At 39.5% G+C, this 20,232-nt stretch overlaps 1 protein-coding gene across 3 annotated transcripts in view; it reads right to left on the reverse strand.

The window, feature by feature from the left end:
• LOC137431136 (insulin receptor) overlaps nucleotides 1-20,232 on the reverse strand; it is a 221,411-nt gene that overhangs the window by 80,810 nt on the left and 120,369 nt on the right. The window contains exons 1-2 of one of the 3 annotated variants that reach the window (XM_068122117.2): nucleotides 13,074-13,118; nucleotides 7,846-8,167 (exon numbers count right to left, since the gene is read on the reverse strand). The exons of 1 other annotated variant lie outside the window; for it this stretch is intronic. In XM_068122117.2, the coding sequence (XP_067978218.1) occupies nucleotides 7,846-8,167; nucleotides 13,074-13,104 (353 nt within the window). In that variant the 5' untranslated portion in view covers nucleotides 13,105-13,118. Of the gene's footprint in view, nucleotides 1-7,845; nucleotides 8,168-13,073; nucleotides 13,119-20,232 lie in introns of those variants that run through there. One more of the 3 variants, XM_068122114.2, reaches the window with a different exon arrangement.

Genomic DNA, 20,232 nt, shown 5'->3' on the forward strand with positions numbered 1-20,232 from the left:
CTAATATTAGATTTACTTGGTTGGAAAGGTAAAAATCGATTTACTTGGTTGGAAAGCTAAAGATCGATTTACCTGGTTGGGAAAGCTAATAATCGATTTCCTAGGGGGGAAAGCGACTAATCGATTTACTTCGTTTGAAAGCCACTAATAGGTGTACTTGGGTGGAAAGCTAATATTCCCTTTACTTGGTGGGAGAGCTAAAAATAGATTTACTTGGTTTGAAAACTAAAAATCGATTTACTTGGTTGGAAAGCTAAAGATCGATTTACTTGGTTGGAAAGTCAATACAGTCGTTGATTTACTGGGTTGGAAAGCTAATAATCGACTTACTTGGGTGGAAAGCTAATATTAGATTTACTTGGTTGGAAAGCTAAAAATCGATTTACTTGATTGGGAAAGCTAATAATCGATTTCCTTGGGGGGAAAGCGACTAATCGATTTACTTCGTTTGAAAGCCACTAATAGGTGTACTTGGGTGGAAAGCTAATATTCACTTTACTTGGTGGGAGAGCTAAAAATAGCTTTACTTGTTGGAAAATCTAAAAATCGATTCATTGGTTGGAAAGTCAATACAGTAGTTGATTTACTTGGTTGGAAAGCTAATAAATCGACTTACTGGGTGGGAAAGCCACTAATCGATTTACTTTGTTTGAAAGCCACTGATTGGTGTACTTGGGTGGAAAGCTAATAATCGATTGACTTGGGTGGAAAGCTAATAATCGATTTACTTGGGTGTAAAGCTAATATTCACTTTACTTGGTGGGAAAGCTGATATTAGATTTACTTGGTTGGAAAGCTAAAAATCGATTTGCTTGGTTTGAAAGCTAATATTTAATTTACTTGGTGGGAAAGCTAATAATCGATTTACTTGGTTGGAAAGCTAAAAATCGATTTGCTTGGTTTGAAAGCTAATATTTAATCTACTTGGTGGGAAAGCTAATAATCGATTTATTTGTTGGAAAGCTAATATTCACTTTACTTGGTGGGAAAGCCACTAATCGATTTACTTTGTTTGAAAGCCACTGATTGGTGTACTTGGGTGGAAAGCTAATATTCCCTTTACTTGGTGGGAGAGCTAAAAATAGATTTACTTGTTTTGAAAGCAAAAAATCGATTTACTTCGTTTGAAAGGCACAAATTTATTTTCCTTGGGTGGAAAGCTAATAATCGATTTACTTGGGTGGAAAGCTAATAATCGATTGACTTGGGTGGAAAGCTAATAATCGATTTACTTGGGTGTAAAGCTAATATTCACTTTACTTGGTGGGAAAGCTGATATTAGATTTACTTGGTTGGAAAGCTAAAAATCGATTTGCTTGGTTTGAAAGTTAATATTGAATTTACTTGGTGGGAAAGCTAATAATCGATTTACTTGGTTGGAAAGCTAAAAATCGATTTGCTTGGTTTGAAAGCTAATATTTAATTTACTTGGTGGGAAAGCTAATAATCGATTTACTTGGTTGGAAAGCTAAAAATCGATTTGCTTGGTTTGAAAGCTAATATTTAATTTACTTGGTGGGAAAGCTAATAATAGATTTACTTGAATTTACTAAATTTACTTGGTGGGAAAGCTATTAGATTTACTTGGTTGGAAAGCTAATAATCGATTTACTTGATTTGAAAGCTAATATTTAATTTACTTGGTGGGAAAGCTAATAATCGATTTACTTCGTTTGAAAGCAAAAATCGATTTGCTTGGTTTGAAAGCTAATATTTAATTTACTTGGTGGGAAAGTTAATAATCGATTTACTTCGTTTGAAAGCAAAAATCGATTTACTTGGTTTGAAAGCTAATATTTAATTTACTTGGTGGGAAAGCTAATAATCGATTTATTTGTTGGAAACCTAATATTCACTTTACTTGGTGGGAAAGCTAATAATCGATTTACTTAGTTTGAAAGCTAATATTCACTTTACTTGGTGGGAAAGCTAATAATCGATTTACTTAGTTTGAAAGCAAAAATCGATTTACTTGGTTTGAAAGCTAATATTTAATTTACTTGGTGGCAAAGCTAATAATCGATTTATTTGTTGGAAAGCTAATATTCACTTTACTTGGTGGGAAAGCTAATAATCGATTTGCTTGGTTTGAAAGCTAATATTTAATTTACTTTTTGGCAAAGCTAATAATCGATTTATTTGTTGGAAAGCTAATATTCACTTTACTTGGTGGGAAAGCTAATAATCGATTTACTTAGTTTGAAAGCTAATATTCACTTCACTTGGTGGGAAAGCTAATAATCGATTTGCTTGGTTTGAAAGCTAATATTTAATTTACTTGGTGGGAAAGCTAATAATCGATTTATTTGTTGGAAAGCTAATATTCACTTTACTTGGTGGGAAAGCTAATAATCGATTTGCTTGGTTTGAAAGCTAATATTTAATTTACTTGGTGGGAAAGTTAATAATCGATTTACTTAGTTTGAAAGCAAAAATCGATTTGATTGGTTTGAAAGCTAATATTTAATTTACTTGGTGGGAAAGCTAATAATCAATTTACTTAGTTTGAAAGCTAATAATCGATTTGCTTGGTTTGAAAGCTAATATTTAATTTACTTGGTGGGAAAGCTAATAATCAATTTACTTAGTTTGAAAGCAAAAATCGATTTGCTTGGTTTGAAAGCTAATATTTAATTTACTTGGTGGGAAAGTTAATAATCGATTTACTTTGTTTGAAAGCAAAAATCGATTTGCTTGGTTTGAAAGCTAATATTAAATTTACTTGGTGGGAAAGCTAATATTCAATTTACTTAGTTTGAAAGCAAAAATCGATTTGCTTGGTTTGAAAGCTAATATTTAATTTACTTGGTGGGAAAGTTAATAATCGATTTACTTAGATTGAAAGCAAAATCGATTTGCTTGGTTTGAAAGCTAATATTTAATTTACTTGGTGGGAAAGTTAATAATCGATTTACTTAGTTTGAAAGCAAAAATCGATTTGCTTGGTTTGAAAGCTAATATTTAATTTACTTGGTGGGGAAGCTAATAATTGATTTACTAAGTTTGAAAGCAAAAATCGATTTGCTTGGTTTGAAAGCTAATATTTAATTTACTTGGTGGTGAAGCTAATAATCAATTTACTTAGTTTGAAAGCAAAAATCGATTTGCTTGGTTTGAAAGCTAATATTTAATTTACTTCGTGGTGAAGCTAATAATCAATTTCCTTAGTTTGAAAGCAAAAATCGATTTGCTTGGTTTGAAAGCTAATATTTAATTTACTTGGTGGTGAAGCTAATAATCAATTTACTTAGTGTGAAAGCAAAACATCGATTTTCTTGGTTTGAAAGCTAATATTTAATTTACTTGGTGGGGAAGTTATAATCGATTTATTTAGTTTGAAAGCAAAAATCGATTTGCTTGGTTTGAAAGCTAATATTTCATTTACTTGGTGGGAAAGCTAATAATCAATGTACTTAGTTTGAAAGGAAAATCGATTTGCTTGGTTTGAAAGCGAATATTTAATTTACTTGGTGGGAAAGTTAATAATCGATTTACTTAGTTTGAAAGCAAAAATGGATTTGCTTGGTTTGAAAGCTAATATTTAATTTACTTGGTGGGAAAGCTAATATTTAATTTACTTGGTGGGAAAGCTAATAATCAATTTACTTAGTTTGAAAGCAAAAATCGATTTGCATGGTTTGAAAGCTAATATTTAATTTACTTGGTGGGAAAGCTAATAATCGATTTATTTGTTGGAAAGCTAATATTTAATTTACTTGGTGGGAAAGTTAATAATCGATTTACTTAGTTTGAAAGCAAAAATCGATTTGCTTGGTTTGAAAGCTAATATTTAATTTACTTGGTGGGAAAGCTAATAATCAATTTACTTAGTTTGAAAGCACAAATCGATTTGCTTGGTTTGAAAGCTAATATTTAATTTACTTGGTGGGAAAGTTAATAATCGATTTACTTAGTTTGAAAGCAAAAATCGATTTGCTTGGTTTGAAAGCTAATATTTAATTTACTTGGTGGGAAAGTTAATAATCGATTTACTTAGTTTGAAAGCAAAAATCGATTTGCTTGGTTTGAAAGCTAATATTTAATTTACTTGGTGGGGAAGCTAATAATCGATTTATTTGTTGGAAAGCTAATATTCACTTTACTTGGTGGGAAGCTAATAATCGATTTACTTGGGTGGAAAGCGAAAATCGATTTGCTTGGTTTGAGAGCTAATATTTAATTTACTTGGTGGGAAAGTTAATAATCGATTAACTTAGTTTGAAAGTAAAAATCGATTTGCTTGGTTTGAAAGCTAATATTCACTTTACTTGGAGGGAAAGCTAATAATTGATTTACTTGGGTGGAAAGCAAAAATCGATTTGCTTGCTTTGAAAGCTAATATTTAATTTACTTGGTGGGAAAGTTAATAATCGATTTACTTAGTTTGAAAGCAAAAATCGATTTGCTTGGTTTGAAAGCTAATATTTAATTTACTTCGTGGGGAAGCTAATAATCAATTTACTTAGTGTGAAAGCAAAACATCGATTTTCTTGGTTTGAAAGCCAATATTTAATTTACTTGGTGGGGAAGCTAATAATCAATTTACTTAGTGTGAAAGCAAAACATCGATTTTCTTGGTTTGAAAGCTAATATTTAATTTACTTGGTGGGAAAGTTAATAATCGATTTACTTAGATTGAAAGCAAAAATCGATTTGCTTGGTTTGAAAGATAATATTTAATTTACTTGGTGGGAAAGTTAATAATCGATTTACTAAGTTTGAAAGCAAAAATCGATTTGCTTGGTTTGAAAGCTGATATTTAATTTACTTGGTGGGAAAGCTAATAATCAATTTACTTAGTTTGAAAGCTAATAATCGATTTGCTTGGTTTGAAAGCGAATATTCACTTTACTTGGTGGGAAAGCTGATATTAGATTTACTTGGTTGGAAAGCTAAAAATCGATTTGCATGGTTTGAAAGCTAATATTTAATTTACTTGGTGGGAAAGCTAATAATCGATTTACTTGGTTGGAAAGCTAAAAATCGATTTGCTTGGTTTGAAAGCTAATATTTAATTTACTTGGTGGGAAAGCTAATAATCGATTTACTTGGTTGGAAAGCTAAAAATCGATTTGCTTGGTTTGAAAGCTAATATTTAATTTACTTGGTGGGAAAGTTAATAATCGATTTACTTAGTTTGAAAGCAAAAATCGATTTGCTTGGTTTGAAAGCTGATATTCACATTACTTGGTGGGAAAGTTAATAATCGATTTACTTCGTTTGAAAGCAAAAATCGATTTGCTTGGTTTGAAAGCTAATATTTAATTTACTTGGTGGGAAAGTTAATAATCGATTTACTTTGTTTGAAAGCAAAAATCGATTTGCTTGGTTTGAAAGCTGATATTTAATTTACTTGGTGGGAAAGTTAATAATCGATTTACTTAGTTTGAAAGCAAAAATCGATTTGCTTGGTTTGAAAGCTGATATTTAATTTACTTGGTGGGAAAGCTAATAATCAATTTATTTAGTTTGAAAGCAAAAATGGATTTGCTTGGTTTGAAAGCTAATATTTAATTTACTTGGTGGGAAAGTTAATAATCGATTTACTTAGTTTGAAAGCAAAAATCGATTTGCTTGGTTTGAAAGCTAATATTTAATTTACTTGGTGGGAAAGCTAATATTTAATTTACTTGGTGGGAAAGTTAATAATCGATTTACTTAGTTTGAAAGCAAAAATCGATTTGCTTGGTTTGAAAGCTAATATTCACATTACTTGGTGGGAAAGCTAATAATTGATTTACTTGGGTGGAAAGCAAAAATCGATTTGCTTGCTTTGAAAGCTAATATTTAATTTACTTGGTGGGAAAGTTAAAAATCGATTTACTTCGTTTGAAAGCAAAAATCGATTTGCTTGGTTTGAAAGCTAATATTTAATTTACTTGGTGGGAAAGCTAATAATCAATTTACTTCGTTTGAAAGCAAAAATCGATTTGCTTGGTTTGAAAGCCAATATTTAATTTACTTGGTGGGAAAGCTAATAATCGATTTATTTGTTGGAAAGCTAATATTCACTTTACTTGGTGGGAAAGCTAATAATCGATTTATTTGTTGGAAAGCTAATATTCACTTTACTTGGTGGGAAAGCTAATAATCGATTTATTTGTTGGAAAGCTAATATTCACTTTACTTGGTGGGAAAGCTAATAATCGATTTGCTTGGTTTGAAAGCTAATATTTAATTTACTTGGTGGGAAAGTTAATAATCGATTAACTTAGTTTGAAAGCAAAAATCGATTTGCTTGGTTTGAAAGCTAATATTCACATTACTTGGTGGGAAAGCTAATAATTGATTTACTTGGGTGGAAAGCAAAAATCGATTTGCTTGCTTTGAAAGCTAATATTTCATTTACTTGGTGGGAAAGTTAAAAATCGATTTACTTAGTTTGAAAGCAAAAATCGATTTGCTTGGTTTGAAAGCCAATATTTAATTTACTTGGTGGGAAAGCTAATAATCGATTTATTTGTTGGAAAGCTAATATTCACTTTACTTGGTGGGAAAGCTAATAATCGATTTATTTGTTGGAAAGCTAATATTCACTTTACTTGGTGGGAAAGCTAATAATCGATTTGCTTGGGTGGAAAGCAAAAATCGATTTGCTTGGTTTGAAAGCTAATATTTAATTTACTTGGTGGGAAAGCTAATAATCGATTTACTTCGTTTGAAAGCTAATAATCGATTTGCTTGGTTTGAAAGCTAATATTTAATTTACTTGGTGGGAAAGCTAATAATCGATTTCCTTAGTTTGAAAGCAAAAATCAATTTGCTTGGTTTGAAAGCTAATATTTAATTTACTTGGTGAGAAAGCTAATTAATCAATTTACTAGGTTTGAAAGCAAAAATCGATTTACTTAGTTTGATAGCTAATATTTAATTTACTTGGTGGGAAAGCTAATAATCGATTTATTTGTTGGAAAGCTAATATTCACTGTACTTGGTGGGAAAGCTAATAATCGATTTATTTGTTGGAAAGCTAATATTCACTTTACTTTTTGGGAAAGTTAATAATCGATTTACTTGGGTGGAAAGCAAAAATCGATTTGCTTGGTGTGAAAGCTAATATTTAATTTACTTGGTGGGAAAGTTAATAATCGATTTACTTAGTTTGAAAGCAAAAATCGATTTGCTTGGTGTGAAAGCTAATATTTAATTTACTTGGTGGGAAAGCTAATAATCGATTTACTTAGTTTGAAAGCAAAAATCGATTTGCTTGGTTTGAAAGCTGATATTTAATTTACTTGGTGGGAAAGTTAATAATCGATTTATTTAGTTTGAAAGCAAAAATCGATTTGCTTGGTTTGAAAGCTAATATTTAATTTACTTGGTGGGAAAGCTAATAATCGATTTATTTGTTGGAAAGCTAATATTCACTTTACTTGGTGGGAAAGCTGATATTTTGATTATTTATACCAAAAATTAATGTCCTCTTAATTGTAAAAGTGCTCGTTTTAAAAGCCCATCTTTCCAGGATGGAAGAAAAATAAGCAGGACATGGAGTTTAAAGTTGCGGTCCCAACAGAACGACTGCAGGAACCATTTAGAAGGAACACACAAAATTATCAATAGAAATACTTCCTCGAAGTCATAGAAAGATATTTTAAAAAGTACACGGAAGGAGCACACAAACAACAAGCACCACAGTCAAGAACAAAAAAAACAAAACAACAACAACAAGGTGTTATAAAAGTTCTTTTTTTCGAGGTTTTCACTTCATTTTACATCCTCATTCAGACGCAGATAGGCATGCAATATTTGCGTGAAGTGCAACATCCTGTCTTTTGGATTCAACCCATCAGTGAAGCGAGTGAACATGAGGCATAACACTGTATGACCAGTTTTTAGGCTCACCTGCTCTCATTGGCAACAACATAGCCAGAGGGGCAGCCAGGCATGCATTCTCCATCATGCACCACCAGGTTGGAGCAAGTGCGGTCGTTCAAACGTTGGCACAAACGTGTCCGATTGCGGCAGAACTCGAATGAAACGCAGCGCCAGCCGTGGTATTGGTAGCTGCCAGTCGGACAAGAAGGTACGCAGACACCCTCATGGTAGAAATGCCGGCAAGCTGAGCACCGGGAGTCGTCGTTTGGGACCTGGCACCCTCCTAGGCACTCACGGTGGCAGCACTCGCCATTTGGTGTGCACACGCGGTCACACTGTTTGGGGCACACTGGAGAGACAATGGGAGAAAGTACAGGGAGAGTGAGACTGCATCATCTTACATCTAAATTATAAAAGGAGTCGTGTCTGTCTGTCTGTCTGTCTGTCTGTTTGTTTGTCGTGTTATATCTTGAGAACAAAAAATGAATGAATGATCGTTTTAAGGCCATTTTCCCCGCTAGAGCGGGGGTTAGCCTTGCGGGCCCCATGACAATCATGGTTCCCTGTTTGAGGCAATGTTTTTATGGCCGGATGCCCTTCCTGACGCCGACCCTTGGTCACGCTCTTACGATGCGCAGGGATACGGTGTACCTATTCTAAACCGGGGTACACACCGTGATCATTCATCCCCGCAAGCTGGTACTCAATTTGCCGACCTCGGAAGGATGACAGGCTGAGTCAACCCCCCTGGTGTTAATTCAGCGATCGACGGGATTCGAACCCAGGATCCTAGGATCCCAAGCTGGCACCCTAACCGCTAAGCCATCTTGAGAACACATTGACGGATTTCAATAAATCCAACTACGGTGGATTCGGGTAACTCCTGGGAGTGTTTGTGATCCCCCCCTCCCCCCAAAAAATCACAAACATGGGTACATAGACACGCGTGTCAAAACTGCAAATGCCAACACGGGAAGTGTCAAAATTGCAACAAAACTGCAAATGTTGGTTATCCTGCAAGGAGAGCAGGATCTTCCAGGCATCCCATCCCCCCCCCCCCCCCCCCCCCCCAATAGATTAGCCATCGCAGCAAAGATTGGTATTTCCATCAGCGAAGCGACGGGTCTTATATTCTAGTAATCCTAATACGAGGCTGACTTTGTGACATACCATTCACCAAATATAATGCATAATGGGTCCAACAATGAATCATACACTTGTGAATGACACCGTGGGATTTACTTATTTAAATACACAAAACTGAAGAAGAGACAGCCAGCTTAACATGTCTTCCAGAATAAAGTGTATTCTACAATACGATGCTCCCTGCTTGTAACAGAGAGCCAAATTTTCAGCCATATTGGTGGTGGTGGTGGTGGTGTGTGTGTGTGTGTGTGTGTGTGTGTGTGTGTGTGTGTGTGTGTGTGTGTTTGTGTATATACATGTCAAAGGTATTTATTGGATAAAAGTCGAGGCTTGTGGAAGAGCTGGAACACAGACTGGAACAGAACATAAAATAGTGGGGGGAAAACACACCAGCAGGAGGGAAGGGGGATGCAACAGAGGAACTCAAAGGTAGAATGGTCATGGGGAGGAATGAGATCAAGGAGGGGTGGGGAGGACACATGGGGCGAACAAGTCGGATACAAAATCGAACACAGCAAGAAGAGGAAGGGATAAACTGGGAAAGAATCAGAAATGGAACAAAACAAAAAAACGAAAAGGAGGGTGAGGGAAAGGGGGAGAAAAACACAATAACCTGGAAAGGAAGGCATGAGGTTGGAGGGAGGTTAATGAGGCAAAAAAATTGTGGATGAGTGTTGACCTGAGGTGGTGGTGAACAGTCATCTTTAAAGCCTGGAGGGAAGAATGAGATTAACCAAACTGAGGAACTTGGTTCCAGAAGTGAGCGAAAAGAGGAACCAACGACTGGAGCGGGGAGTGAGTGAGTGAGTGAGTGAGTGAGTAAGCAGTGACTCTGGCTTTTGAGAGTTCCACCAGAAGTAGATTGCCAATAGACTGTGTGCTCCCTGCAGAAACCTGAGGGTGGGGGCAGGGAGTGGTGGGGGAGCAAGGAAAAGGCAAAGGGTGCAAGTCCAGAAAGGAGGCGGTACAAGAGAGAATAACAGGCCCAGAATCTTAGCATCATTGCGGGAGATGCCAATGATTTTGAGGGCCTTCATTTCCATGGTTTCAATATGTGCAGGGTTTCCAGGCAAAGGGATGGAGCAGTACTAATCGAGCTGCAGACGAAGACCTTGTAAGCTGATGAAAGTTCACATTGCGAAGGAAAGACTGTATGACGGAGGATGCCCAATCTGCGGCATGTTTTGGAGGACAACTTGAACATATGGCTTACCGAAAAAAGATCATCGCTGACAGTGAGACCCAAACGTTTGATTGACCGTACTCCTTCAAGAGAATTGTTAATGAAATAGATAGGAGGGTTCACCAGACGGTCTTTTCAGAGAGACAGAGTGAGAGGATAAGATTTGTCAGGAATGAAAGACATATTCCAAATGTTGGTGCCAGGTTGTGATTCTATTAAGATCTACAGAGAGGAAAGAGGCTGCTACCTGTGTATCTGGAGGATTAGACATGCTATGGCATAGGGTGGAGTCGGCTCCTTTCTCTGGGGCTCAATCTCCGGGCTCAGGGCTCCTGTCATTGGGGCTACCGTCTCCAGACTCAGGATTCCCGTCTCCGTCTCCACCTCAGGGCTCCGGTCACTGGGGTTCTCGTCTCCAGGCTTAGTTTCGGGGCTCAAGGCTCGGAGCTGTGATCCTCCCACCCCCCAGCCCTGTTTTCTAGCAACCATTTAATTGGGTTTTGCGGTTGAATTTTGATGGCAGCGGAATTACAAGGAACATTGGCTGGTCTTCCCTCAGTAATTTAAAAAGGACTCGTTTTTGGGGGGGAAGGGGGGTGTGCGGGTTTGAAAAATCAACAAGAGGTGGAACACAACATGGTAAAAATAAATCATGTCAAAAGGTTCAAAAGGTAGTCGCAGTGTTGGACGCATCAGGAGATTATTGGAATGCAGAAAGAGCATTCCTGTGGTCAATCCTGCACTTCACCTTATCAATTAACAACAAAATTGTCGCAGTACAGCACAAAGTTCAAAGGTACGAGTAATTTAAACACAAAAATACAACAAAAAGAACAGCCAGCCATGGTGTCCTATTAACCAATGACAGAACAAACAGGAGCCATGGCAATCAATGTCCATGCGCTGGAAAGCACAACATGGTGCTGGTACCATCGTGTGCCATTTTGTGACTGTGAAAGAGGCTTTTCAGGAGGTGTGGAGTAATAACAAAAAAACTTTTATCCGAATTAAAACACTCGATTCTTAAAGCAACGTTATCACAAGTCCTTCCATGAAACCCCTTCCAAAATGAATCTTTGTTTTGCTTCATCTGGAGATAGGGAGCAGGAGGAGAGAGGGAGCAGAGGGTTAAATGTGTGGCTTCCTCTCATCCAAACGCACCTGTTTGAAACTAACTACATTCCATCTTAACGCTCATGCTATTCTCATCGACTGGACATTTATCCTGCTCTTCGATCTCCTAACGACTTATCTGCTCGAATACACCAAATCTGTCAAATCCTCAAAAGCGAAGCACAGGACTAAGTCCATTGGAGACTTCTATGGAAAACCTCAAGTGTTTTTGGCTGTGGGAATACAGGACACCTCGATTGGTAGTGGACTTGCCTGCGAGGCATCTGCTCACAGATTTGTTCATCCGTGGAGTCAGACCCGGATGAAAACTCTGCTCTGGTACCGCAACGAAAGGTAGCTGCCTGCCACAGCACATTTCCCGTGGATGTGGACGTTAATGCGGCCGCCCGTCCGCATACCTGTCATGAACGTTAAACATCCTACGGTCGGTGTCGAGCTCTCAAAAAAAAGAGTCGACCATGGTGTGTGGCAGTAGGCCGAATTGGTTCCCGGCCAAGAGCTGAACTGCAATATGTAAAGGGAAAGTTTTTTTTTTTTTTTTTTTTTTGTATACAAGATCGAGGCTCGTGTAACAGCTAGCATTAATCACAAAAAGACAAACTGACACATAAAACATAAGATAAAGGCAGCGGGAGACAAGAGAGACAAGAGAGACAAGAGAGACGAGAGACGAGAGACGAGAGACGAGAGAGAGAGAGAGAGAGAGAGAGAGAAAGAAAGAAGCACACAAGTACAACATTTGAGAGCAGGGACATCGGGAGATCTGTGGGAGGGACATCGGGAGATCTGTGGGAGGGAGAGGGCTTGGGGGGAGGAGGCACGGGAAGGGGGGGGGGTGCAGTTAATGGGAAGAATGGATGCTAATTCACCCCAGATCCACTTTTATGAAATTCCAACTTCTTTCCTGGAAGTCCTTGCAGTGTCCTTGTGTTTTATACTTCTCCCACCTCCCCCCCAAGCCCTCTCCCTCCCACAGATCTCTCGATGTCCCTGCTCTCAGATGTTGTGTTTGTGTCCTTGTAGTGTCCATCTTGTTTATCCCGTGTATCCCTCTCCCTTCCACAGATCTCCCGATGTCCCTGGTCTCTACTGTTGTTGGGCCTCCCTCTCTCTCCCCATCTTGTCTACCGCTCCCCTTATTATATGTTTTATGTGTCGGTTTGACTTTTTTGTGTGATTAATGTTAGCTCTTTCACGAGCCTCGACCTTGTATACAAAAAAAAAAAAGGAGTTCGTAAATAATAGATAATTGAATGAATAAAGTGGATGCAATATTGATAGCGCAGAGGTGACAGGTGAAATTGCCTTCTGTGTCAAGTTTCATTGTACAGTGTATGCTCGTACATTCTCGTAGATCCTCGTATCAAGCTTGGAAACCAAGGGATGATTTTGATCGCCCATCGGTACATTTACCTAGATGCACTCATACGACGTCAGTTTGTCTACCGGCCAACGCCCTGCAGAGCCTCAAGACGTATTCAGACACCACCGGTGATTGCATGTCCGGCGAGTGAAGAAATGGTAATCGGCTGGACAGGTCATGTTGGGTGAAAATACTAATGTTGAACCATTTTGACGAAAGGTAATAAAAAAAACAATTTAATTTTTATTCCGATGGATGGCCGCCTCTGGGGACCTGGGGACAGCAGACACACAGTTGCTTCGATTCCAGATATGGGACGACGATGCTAAGAAACCAATATAAACGATTTGGGGTCTCATGGAGCACAATGAGATTTATTAAATCATCAATTATGCAAACGCCACAAAAATATGCTTCAACATCATCAACCTGTAAGCATCACGTGCGATGCCAAGTTCATCAAATGTAAATCGCTGCTCATATTCCACGATCCAATTCCAGTATTCCGTTCCGACAGTTAGCTCTTGCCGCCCCAGGGGCAGAGGGTAGGGGGAAGGGGGAAGGAAAGAAGGTGGGGTGGGATGAAGAAAGAGAAAGAAGAGAGGGAGAAACAGAGAGGGGAGACTTGTAGACAGACACAGACTGAGACTTTCATATCAGCAGGCATGCAAAAACATCGATAATTCCAAGTAACTCCACAACAACAAACCCTCTCGTGAATCATTTCCAGAGCATCCGAGCACATGGATCCAGAACGTGATCTTAACAAGGTATCAGGAATGTTTTCCTTTGCAGGTGACAGCGCTTTGAGAGCACGCCTTTTCGCTGGGTTTCAAGATTCACCTCATTTATGACTGCAGTTTTATACGCACGCACGCACACACACACACACACACACACACACACACACACACACACACACACACACACACACACACACACACACACACACACACACACACACACACACACATACACACATATATACACACACACACATATATACATATACATAAACACACTTACACACACATGCACACAACCACACACACACACACACACACACACACACACACACACACACACACACACACACACACACACACACACACACACACACACACACAACCACACACACAACCACACACACACACACACGACACACACACATAACCACACACACATACGACACACAACCACACACACACACAACCACACACACACACAACCACACGACACACGACACACGTTTTGACAGTAAGATGAAATGTACCTACGTGGCCAAAATCAAAACAACTTTCTTTCCTACACATGAACCGGTCATGAATGCCAAAGCCTATCCATAATCAATCTTAGGCATTTTAAGGAAGCTTGGAGATCGTCCAGGTCACATGGACCACCAACACGTCAGCGCTGTTTATGTCATTGCCACGTGTGGCCCTCATCTCAACCAGACTCGACCATTGCACAAACACCATTTTGCTCAAGCACCATGTCTGATATCTCCGACATAGAAAGGCCCAAGGATGCTGCATTCAGCAGCTTGTTTTCAAATCCCTCTCTCAGGCTACATTCCCCAGTCTCCCTGCATCGTAAATCGTCATGCCACGCAGCCACACCACACGAGACAACCTCACCCCGGGCCTCGCTTCCCTTAAAAGGAACTTGGGCTCCCTAGGGGGCTCCACCGCCGATAGTCTCAGCTGAGAATCTTGGAGCTTCGGGAGCCCTCGGAGCAAATAGTCACATCGTGAATGGATGCGAAACTGTCATCGTTTTCAAACTCGGCGGACGCAGCACAACTCCCATTACTCCACACATCTTATCGGTCGGTGGACATGTATCCACCTATTAAGCGGCTTTAAGCTTCTCCGGAAAGATTGAGAAAACCCAATTTTTCTCATTTCTCCCCAATAAGTCGAAGAAGACGTTACAAATTTAATCTTTGAAAAAAAAAAAAAAAGTTCAGATATCAAGGACATCACAGACTTACAATGCCTGCACTGTAGGTGTGCGCCCGTCTATTGACGCAGGAGGTGGCGGCAGTGGAGGGGGGGAGGTGGGGACGGTGGTGGCATATATCACTACAAAAGCATGTTGATCATTGACACCATCACTCCATCTCTGGAGCTGCCAAGCCAAAGCAACTAAGCACAACAGTGTCCTGTTTTGCACCCGACGCCTGTCTGCTAACAACATAGCTGGCTTAGAGAGAACATTACTAATAATTAAGATACGAGTCATAGATGGATCAACTTACATTTTTGGCCCAATCTTTTTTGGGAAGAAGGAGGCCTCATCGGGGATCAGGCATAATCCACGTCTCCAACCGTGGTGTCGATACGGAATAGGACGGCACAACTTGCGGGCGACAGATGAAGGAACGAAACGATCATTGAACGATGAGCATTGGTGGAGGAAAGACGTTCATCAAGGGATGATAACTCCTCTGGGAAGCAAGGGTTTCTGAAAGTGCACCCACTTCGCGTCCATGCATCACAGCGACATTTGACTGTGAATTATTATATCAAAGGAAATTTCTTTCTTTTTTCCCCCCCCCCATTTCGATACAGATGAGACAACTGGCTTAACCAACGCCGGCTCCAGATAATGATTCTCACTTCGCATCACCCGTGTGTTGACACACACCATAACAGAAGGGTTTGTTTTTCTCCATTCAACTTCACCGAGTGTCAAACCCAGAACCATATGGCGCTACCGCTGAGTTATGCAGCCGCTCGAATAATGTGCAAAATACCGCAGGATCAATGAAAAAGAATATTCTTTGAGAGAGGGTTTTGATAAGATAATTGCAAATTGTTTTTTTTTTTAATTCTTTTTAAAAAATGTAAATTTTTAAAAAAAATAAATTTTTTTATATAAATTTAAAATTCTTTTAAAATAGAATTAAAAATTCAAAAATTAAAATTTTTAAATCCTTCGCCACCGGAGGATGGAGGTGGTGTTCCAATCCCTGTTTGTTTGACTGTAAGCAGGATATCTCAAAAACTTATGGACGGATTTGGATGAAACTTGCTGGATAGGCTGGCTGTGTGACCCAGACATGTTGATTAGATGTTGGTGAAGATCTGGATCCTGATTCTGATCCTAGAATCTTGTTTTATGTGATTCTTCGCCATTGAGTGATATGGCCAAAGATGATATATGACACGATTTTTCAAAAGGTTGTGGATGAGTTGTCACAAAACTTGAAGGATGAGTTGGGAAGGAGGCAAGAACAAGCCGATTTGATTGTGGTTCAGGTCCGGATAGAGATCTGGCCTATCAGTGGGATACAAAACATAAAATGTTCAGCCTGGCGGAGGTTTGTGCTCTACCGAGTGCCATTCTAGTTACCTCCGCCACCAAAGGTGGATGGAGGTTATGTTTTCACCCCTGTCTGTATGTCTGTCTGTCTGCCTGTGTCTGTTTGTTACTTGCCGGAAAAGATTCCGGCAAGTATGTTGATCGATTGGTTTGTTACTTGCCGGAAAAGATTCCGGCAAGTATGTTGATCGATTGGTTTGTTACTGGCCGGAAAGGATTCAGGCAAATATGTTGATCGATTGGTTTGTTACTTGCCGGAAAAGATTCCGGCAAGTATGTTGATCGATTGGTTTGTTACTGGCCGGAAAGGATTCCGGCAAGTATGTTGATCGATTGGTTTGTTACTTGCCGGAAAAGATTCCGGCAAGTATGTTGATCGATTGGTTTGTTACTTGCCGGAAAAGATTCAGGCAAATATGTTGATCGGTTCGTTTGTTACTCGCCGGAAAAGATTCCGGCAAGTATGTTGATCGATTGGTTTGTTACAGGCCGGAAACGATTCCGGCGAGTATGTTGATCGGTTCGTTTGTCTGTCTGTCTGTCTGTCTCTCTGTGTGCAGCACTACGTCTACACCGTTTACACATAGAATCACCAAACTTTACACATATATTTGTCTTGCCCTGAAATAGACTGTGCCCAAATGATGACGTCATCGGTCACATGGTTCGGCCGCCATCTTGGAAAAAAACAAAAAAATTGCACCTCTATATCTCCGAACGTGCTGAATTAAAAAAACCTAGACATGGCTCATTGTAAAGAACTCTCCATGGGGAATAAAATATGTTAATGATGATGTCATAGGTGTGTCCATTATGACGTCATAATTCGACAAGTACAAAACTTCATCCGATCAAGATGAAATTTCTTGAGCATAATCTAGGAATAAATTAGTTTAGATAATGATGACAAAATAGATGATAGTAAACAAATAATGATGACATCATCGGTCACGTGCTTCGGCCGCCATATTTGTCCAAAATGGCCGATAAAAAAGTATATTCTGGCAAGTCCTCGGTCTCTGACCGATTTTTCATTTTTTTGTCCATTTGTGAACAAAATATCTCAAAAAGTTGTTGATGGATTCGGACGAAATTTGGCAAAGTTGTAGCTTCATGTGACAAGGACGAAATTATTAGATTTTGGTGAAGATCCGGATTCGGATCCGGCTACAAGTATTTTTTAAGTGATTCTTTACCATTGGGAGATAGGGCCAAAAACGATACACAGCAGGATATCTCAAAAAGTTGTAGACGGATTTGGACGAAACCTGGTGGACCGCTTGGGTGTCTGACAAGGACGATTCGATTCGATTTTGGTGAAGATCTGAATATGGATTCGGATATGAGGATTATTTAATTTCCTAAGTGATTCTTCACCATTGGGAGATAGGGCCAAAAATGATACATAGCAGGATATCTCAAAGTTGAAGACGGATTTGGACGAAACTTATTGGACAGGTTGTGTGTGTGACAAGGAAGAATCGATTCGATTTTGGTGAAGATCTGGATCCGGATCCAGCTGGTATAATTTTTAAAGTGATTCTTCACCATTGAGTGATATGGACAACCAGGTCGAGGTATGCTGTCTACTGAGTGCCGTTCTAGTTCGTTTGTTTGTATTGCTTTTCTTATTGTTTTGTTCTTTAAAAACAAATTCAAAATTAGTCTAAAAGATTACATGTCGAAATAAGAATCGACAGAGGTAAAACAGGAAAAGAGAAATAATAAGAATGTTGCAAAAAAAAGAAAAAAAGAATGCCCACATCACAAAATATAACGACTCGTACTATTAGTTCCACTAAGACTACTACTATAATGGAACCTCCAGTTTCTGTGGCTGTCCGATTCACAGGGCCGTCAGCCACTGCCATGACAGGGACTCCACCTACATCGGGATTCCAACTGGTGATCTTCGATACAATGCAAGCTCACGAGCATCGAGAATTATCAAAGGGCCATAACAATTCCTCCTACCTTCCCCATCGCCCATTTAGCCCCTCTAACCATGGAATTCCTCCCCAAATGGCTCCACGGGTGGACCGCACAAATCGCAAACAGGCCGCCGTCTTTTTGCCAGGAGAATGGGGCGCCATGCCAGTGCAGTGGCAACGCGTCCGACGGTTCATCAGAGAATCCCAGACGTGAATCTCAATGCAAACGATGCCACGACAACGACGGTGAACTGTACGGCCGGAAAAGGAGGCCCGAAAGGCCGGGAGAGGTCACAGGAGCTTAAAAAGAAGAACATTCACAAAAGTAAAGCTCAGCAATGCACAAGTTAATTCCCAATTGCCCGAGCCTCATTCTCTTTCTTTGGAAGTGTTCAAGTTGCATTCTATGCGCACTTAAAGCAGCGGGCTGCATTCAGAGCTGGCGGAGCAGTTTGAGGAAAGTGAAGTCAGAGTCTAAATCAGCCACAGCTCCATCTCCTTTTCGCCCACTCTGCCGCCCCTAGGCGTCTTGCCCATAAAGATGGCCCTGTCTGTACAGTGCGAGATCCAGGAGCAAGAGGGTCAGAGAGGATGAGGAAGGTGCGAGAAAGGATGACATTTGCACACACATTTTAACCGCAGTGTTCCGCAGACCCACGCTCGACTCATCCAAACATTGTTACTGCTCTCTAACACTTCAAATGATGTCACTCTCTCCCCCACCAACACAGGCCATCCAAGGTAATGGCAGACAGCGGAAGCAGAGTAATGTTGGCCCGGAATCAATCGCAGGATGTCTTATAGAGTCCTTATGTAACCATATTACGTGCTATCAATTGGAGGTTACGCAGGTCGCCTGTCTGGGCATGTGACAACTCGTATAATCAACCACCACTCAAACATCATGCCCCAGATTTTAAAATGTTATCAATGGTCAGCTTGTGAATCACTCAATAATAGTAGGTAGCACAAATAAGGCAATGGTCAATTTGATAATAGACTCACAGCTGCGTAAACAAGAACAAGTGGAGCAAATTGGCAACTAAATTCCCTTAAGCTACATCCTCAACCACGCAGAACCTTTTATGAGCGATGGGGTACAAAGTATCCATACGTCAATTTGTCCCACAAACCCAAGCAATAAAATGATGGAATGTATAGTTTATCTCTGGTGGAGACAGCACACTGCGACAAATTCGCAAAATTTGGAACAAACAAAAAAAATAACAGCCATCAGCATGAATTTGTAAAAATGAATAGAAATACATTTTAGCAAACTTGATTCATTTTCAATAATGACTCCTCAGCAAACTGGTTGCAGCTCATGACACTTCGACGTAAGCTCAAGTGGTTCCTTGAAAATATATTTTGGACAGCCATAGGGCTTGACACACATACATACACAGATATACAAGCACACACATACACACACACACACACACACACACACACACACACACACACACACACACACACACACACACACACACACACATATATATACATATACACACACACACACACACACACACACACACACACACACACACACACACATATACACATACCTTCTATCTTCTGTCTTCTATATATATAAAAGAAAGTTTTTGTTTGTTTGTTTGTTTGTTTGTTTGTCTGCATGCGCTAATCTCCTGAACGGTGAAAGATAGGAGGAAACCTCTGAAACAAAAAATGTCGGGAGAGGCCTCGGGAAGGTTATAGGCTCGGTGGCGAGGCTGGTCGAGGCCCACCTCGGCCGGGCTGGGTCCATTTCGCAATTAAAAGCTGAGCTGAATTATCGTAGTCAATCTTCTACGGCCGCGGGGAAAAGCTGAATTATAGTAGTCAATCTTCTACGGCCGCGAGGAAAAGCTGAATTATAGTAGTGTAGCAGCATAGCAAACCTGTTGTGCATTTTGTGATACAAGCACCAAATTTGGCACAAATGTACATTAATATGTTGCGAACATTTTCAGATATTGGGCCACTTGAAATTCCGTAATTTTCTTTTTCAAATTTTTTCAAATTTCGTAATTTCAAATTTTTCGGGTGACACCGTCACAATTTCGGTCTTCGAGGCCGGCCGATATAGTGGGGCGGCTTAGCCCAAATATTCAAAAGAATTGTGCATTTTGTGATACAAGCACCAAATTTGGCACAAATGTACATTAATATGTTGCGAACATTGTGTGGTCAGCAATGAAGACGAGAGTCTGAATTACATGTATGCAAAAGACCTTGTGAACCAGTGAAGCAAATACACGGGTAAGCATGAATTAAATCTAGGGCATGATATAATTTCCATGATGTTTACCTCTACACTCAATGGT

Source organism: Myxine glutinosa, chromosome 7 (assembly GCF_964187855.1).
Source record: "Myxine glutinosa chromosome 7, kmMyxGlut1.1, whole genome shotgun sequence".
In the NCBI taxonomy this organism is placed as follows: Eukaryota; Metazoa; Chordata; class Myxini; order Myxiniformes; family Myxinidae; genus Myxine; species Myxine glutinosa.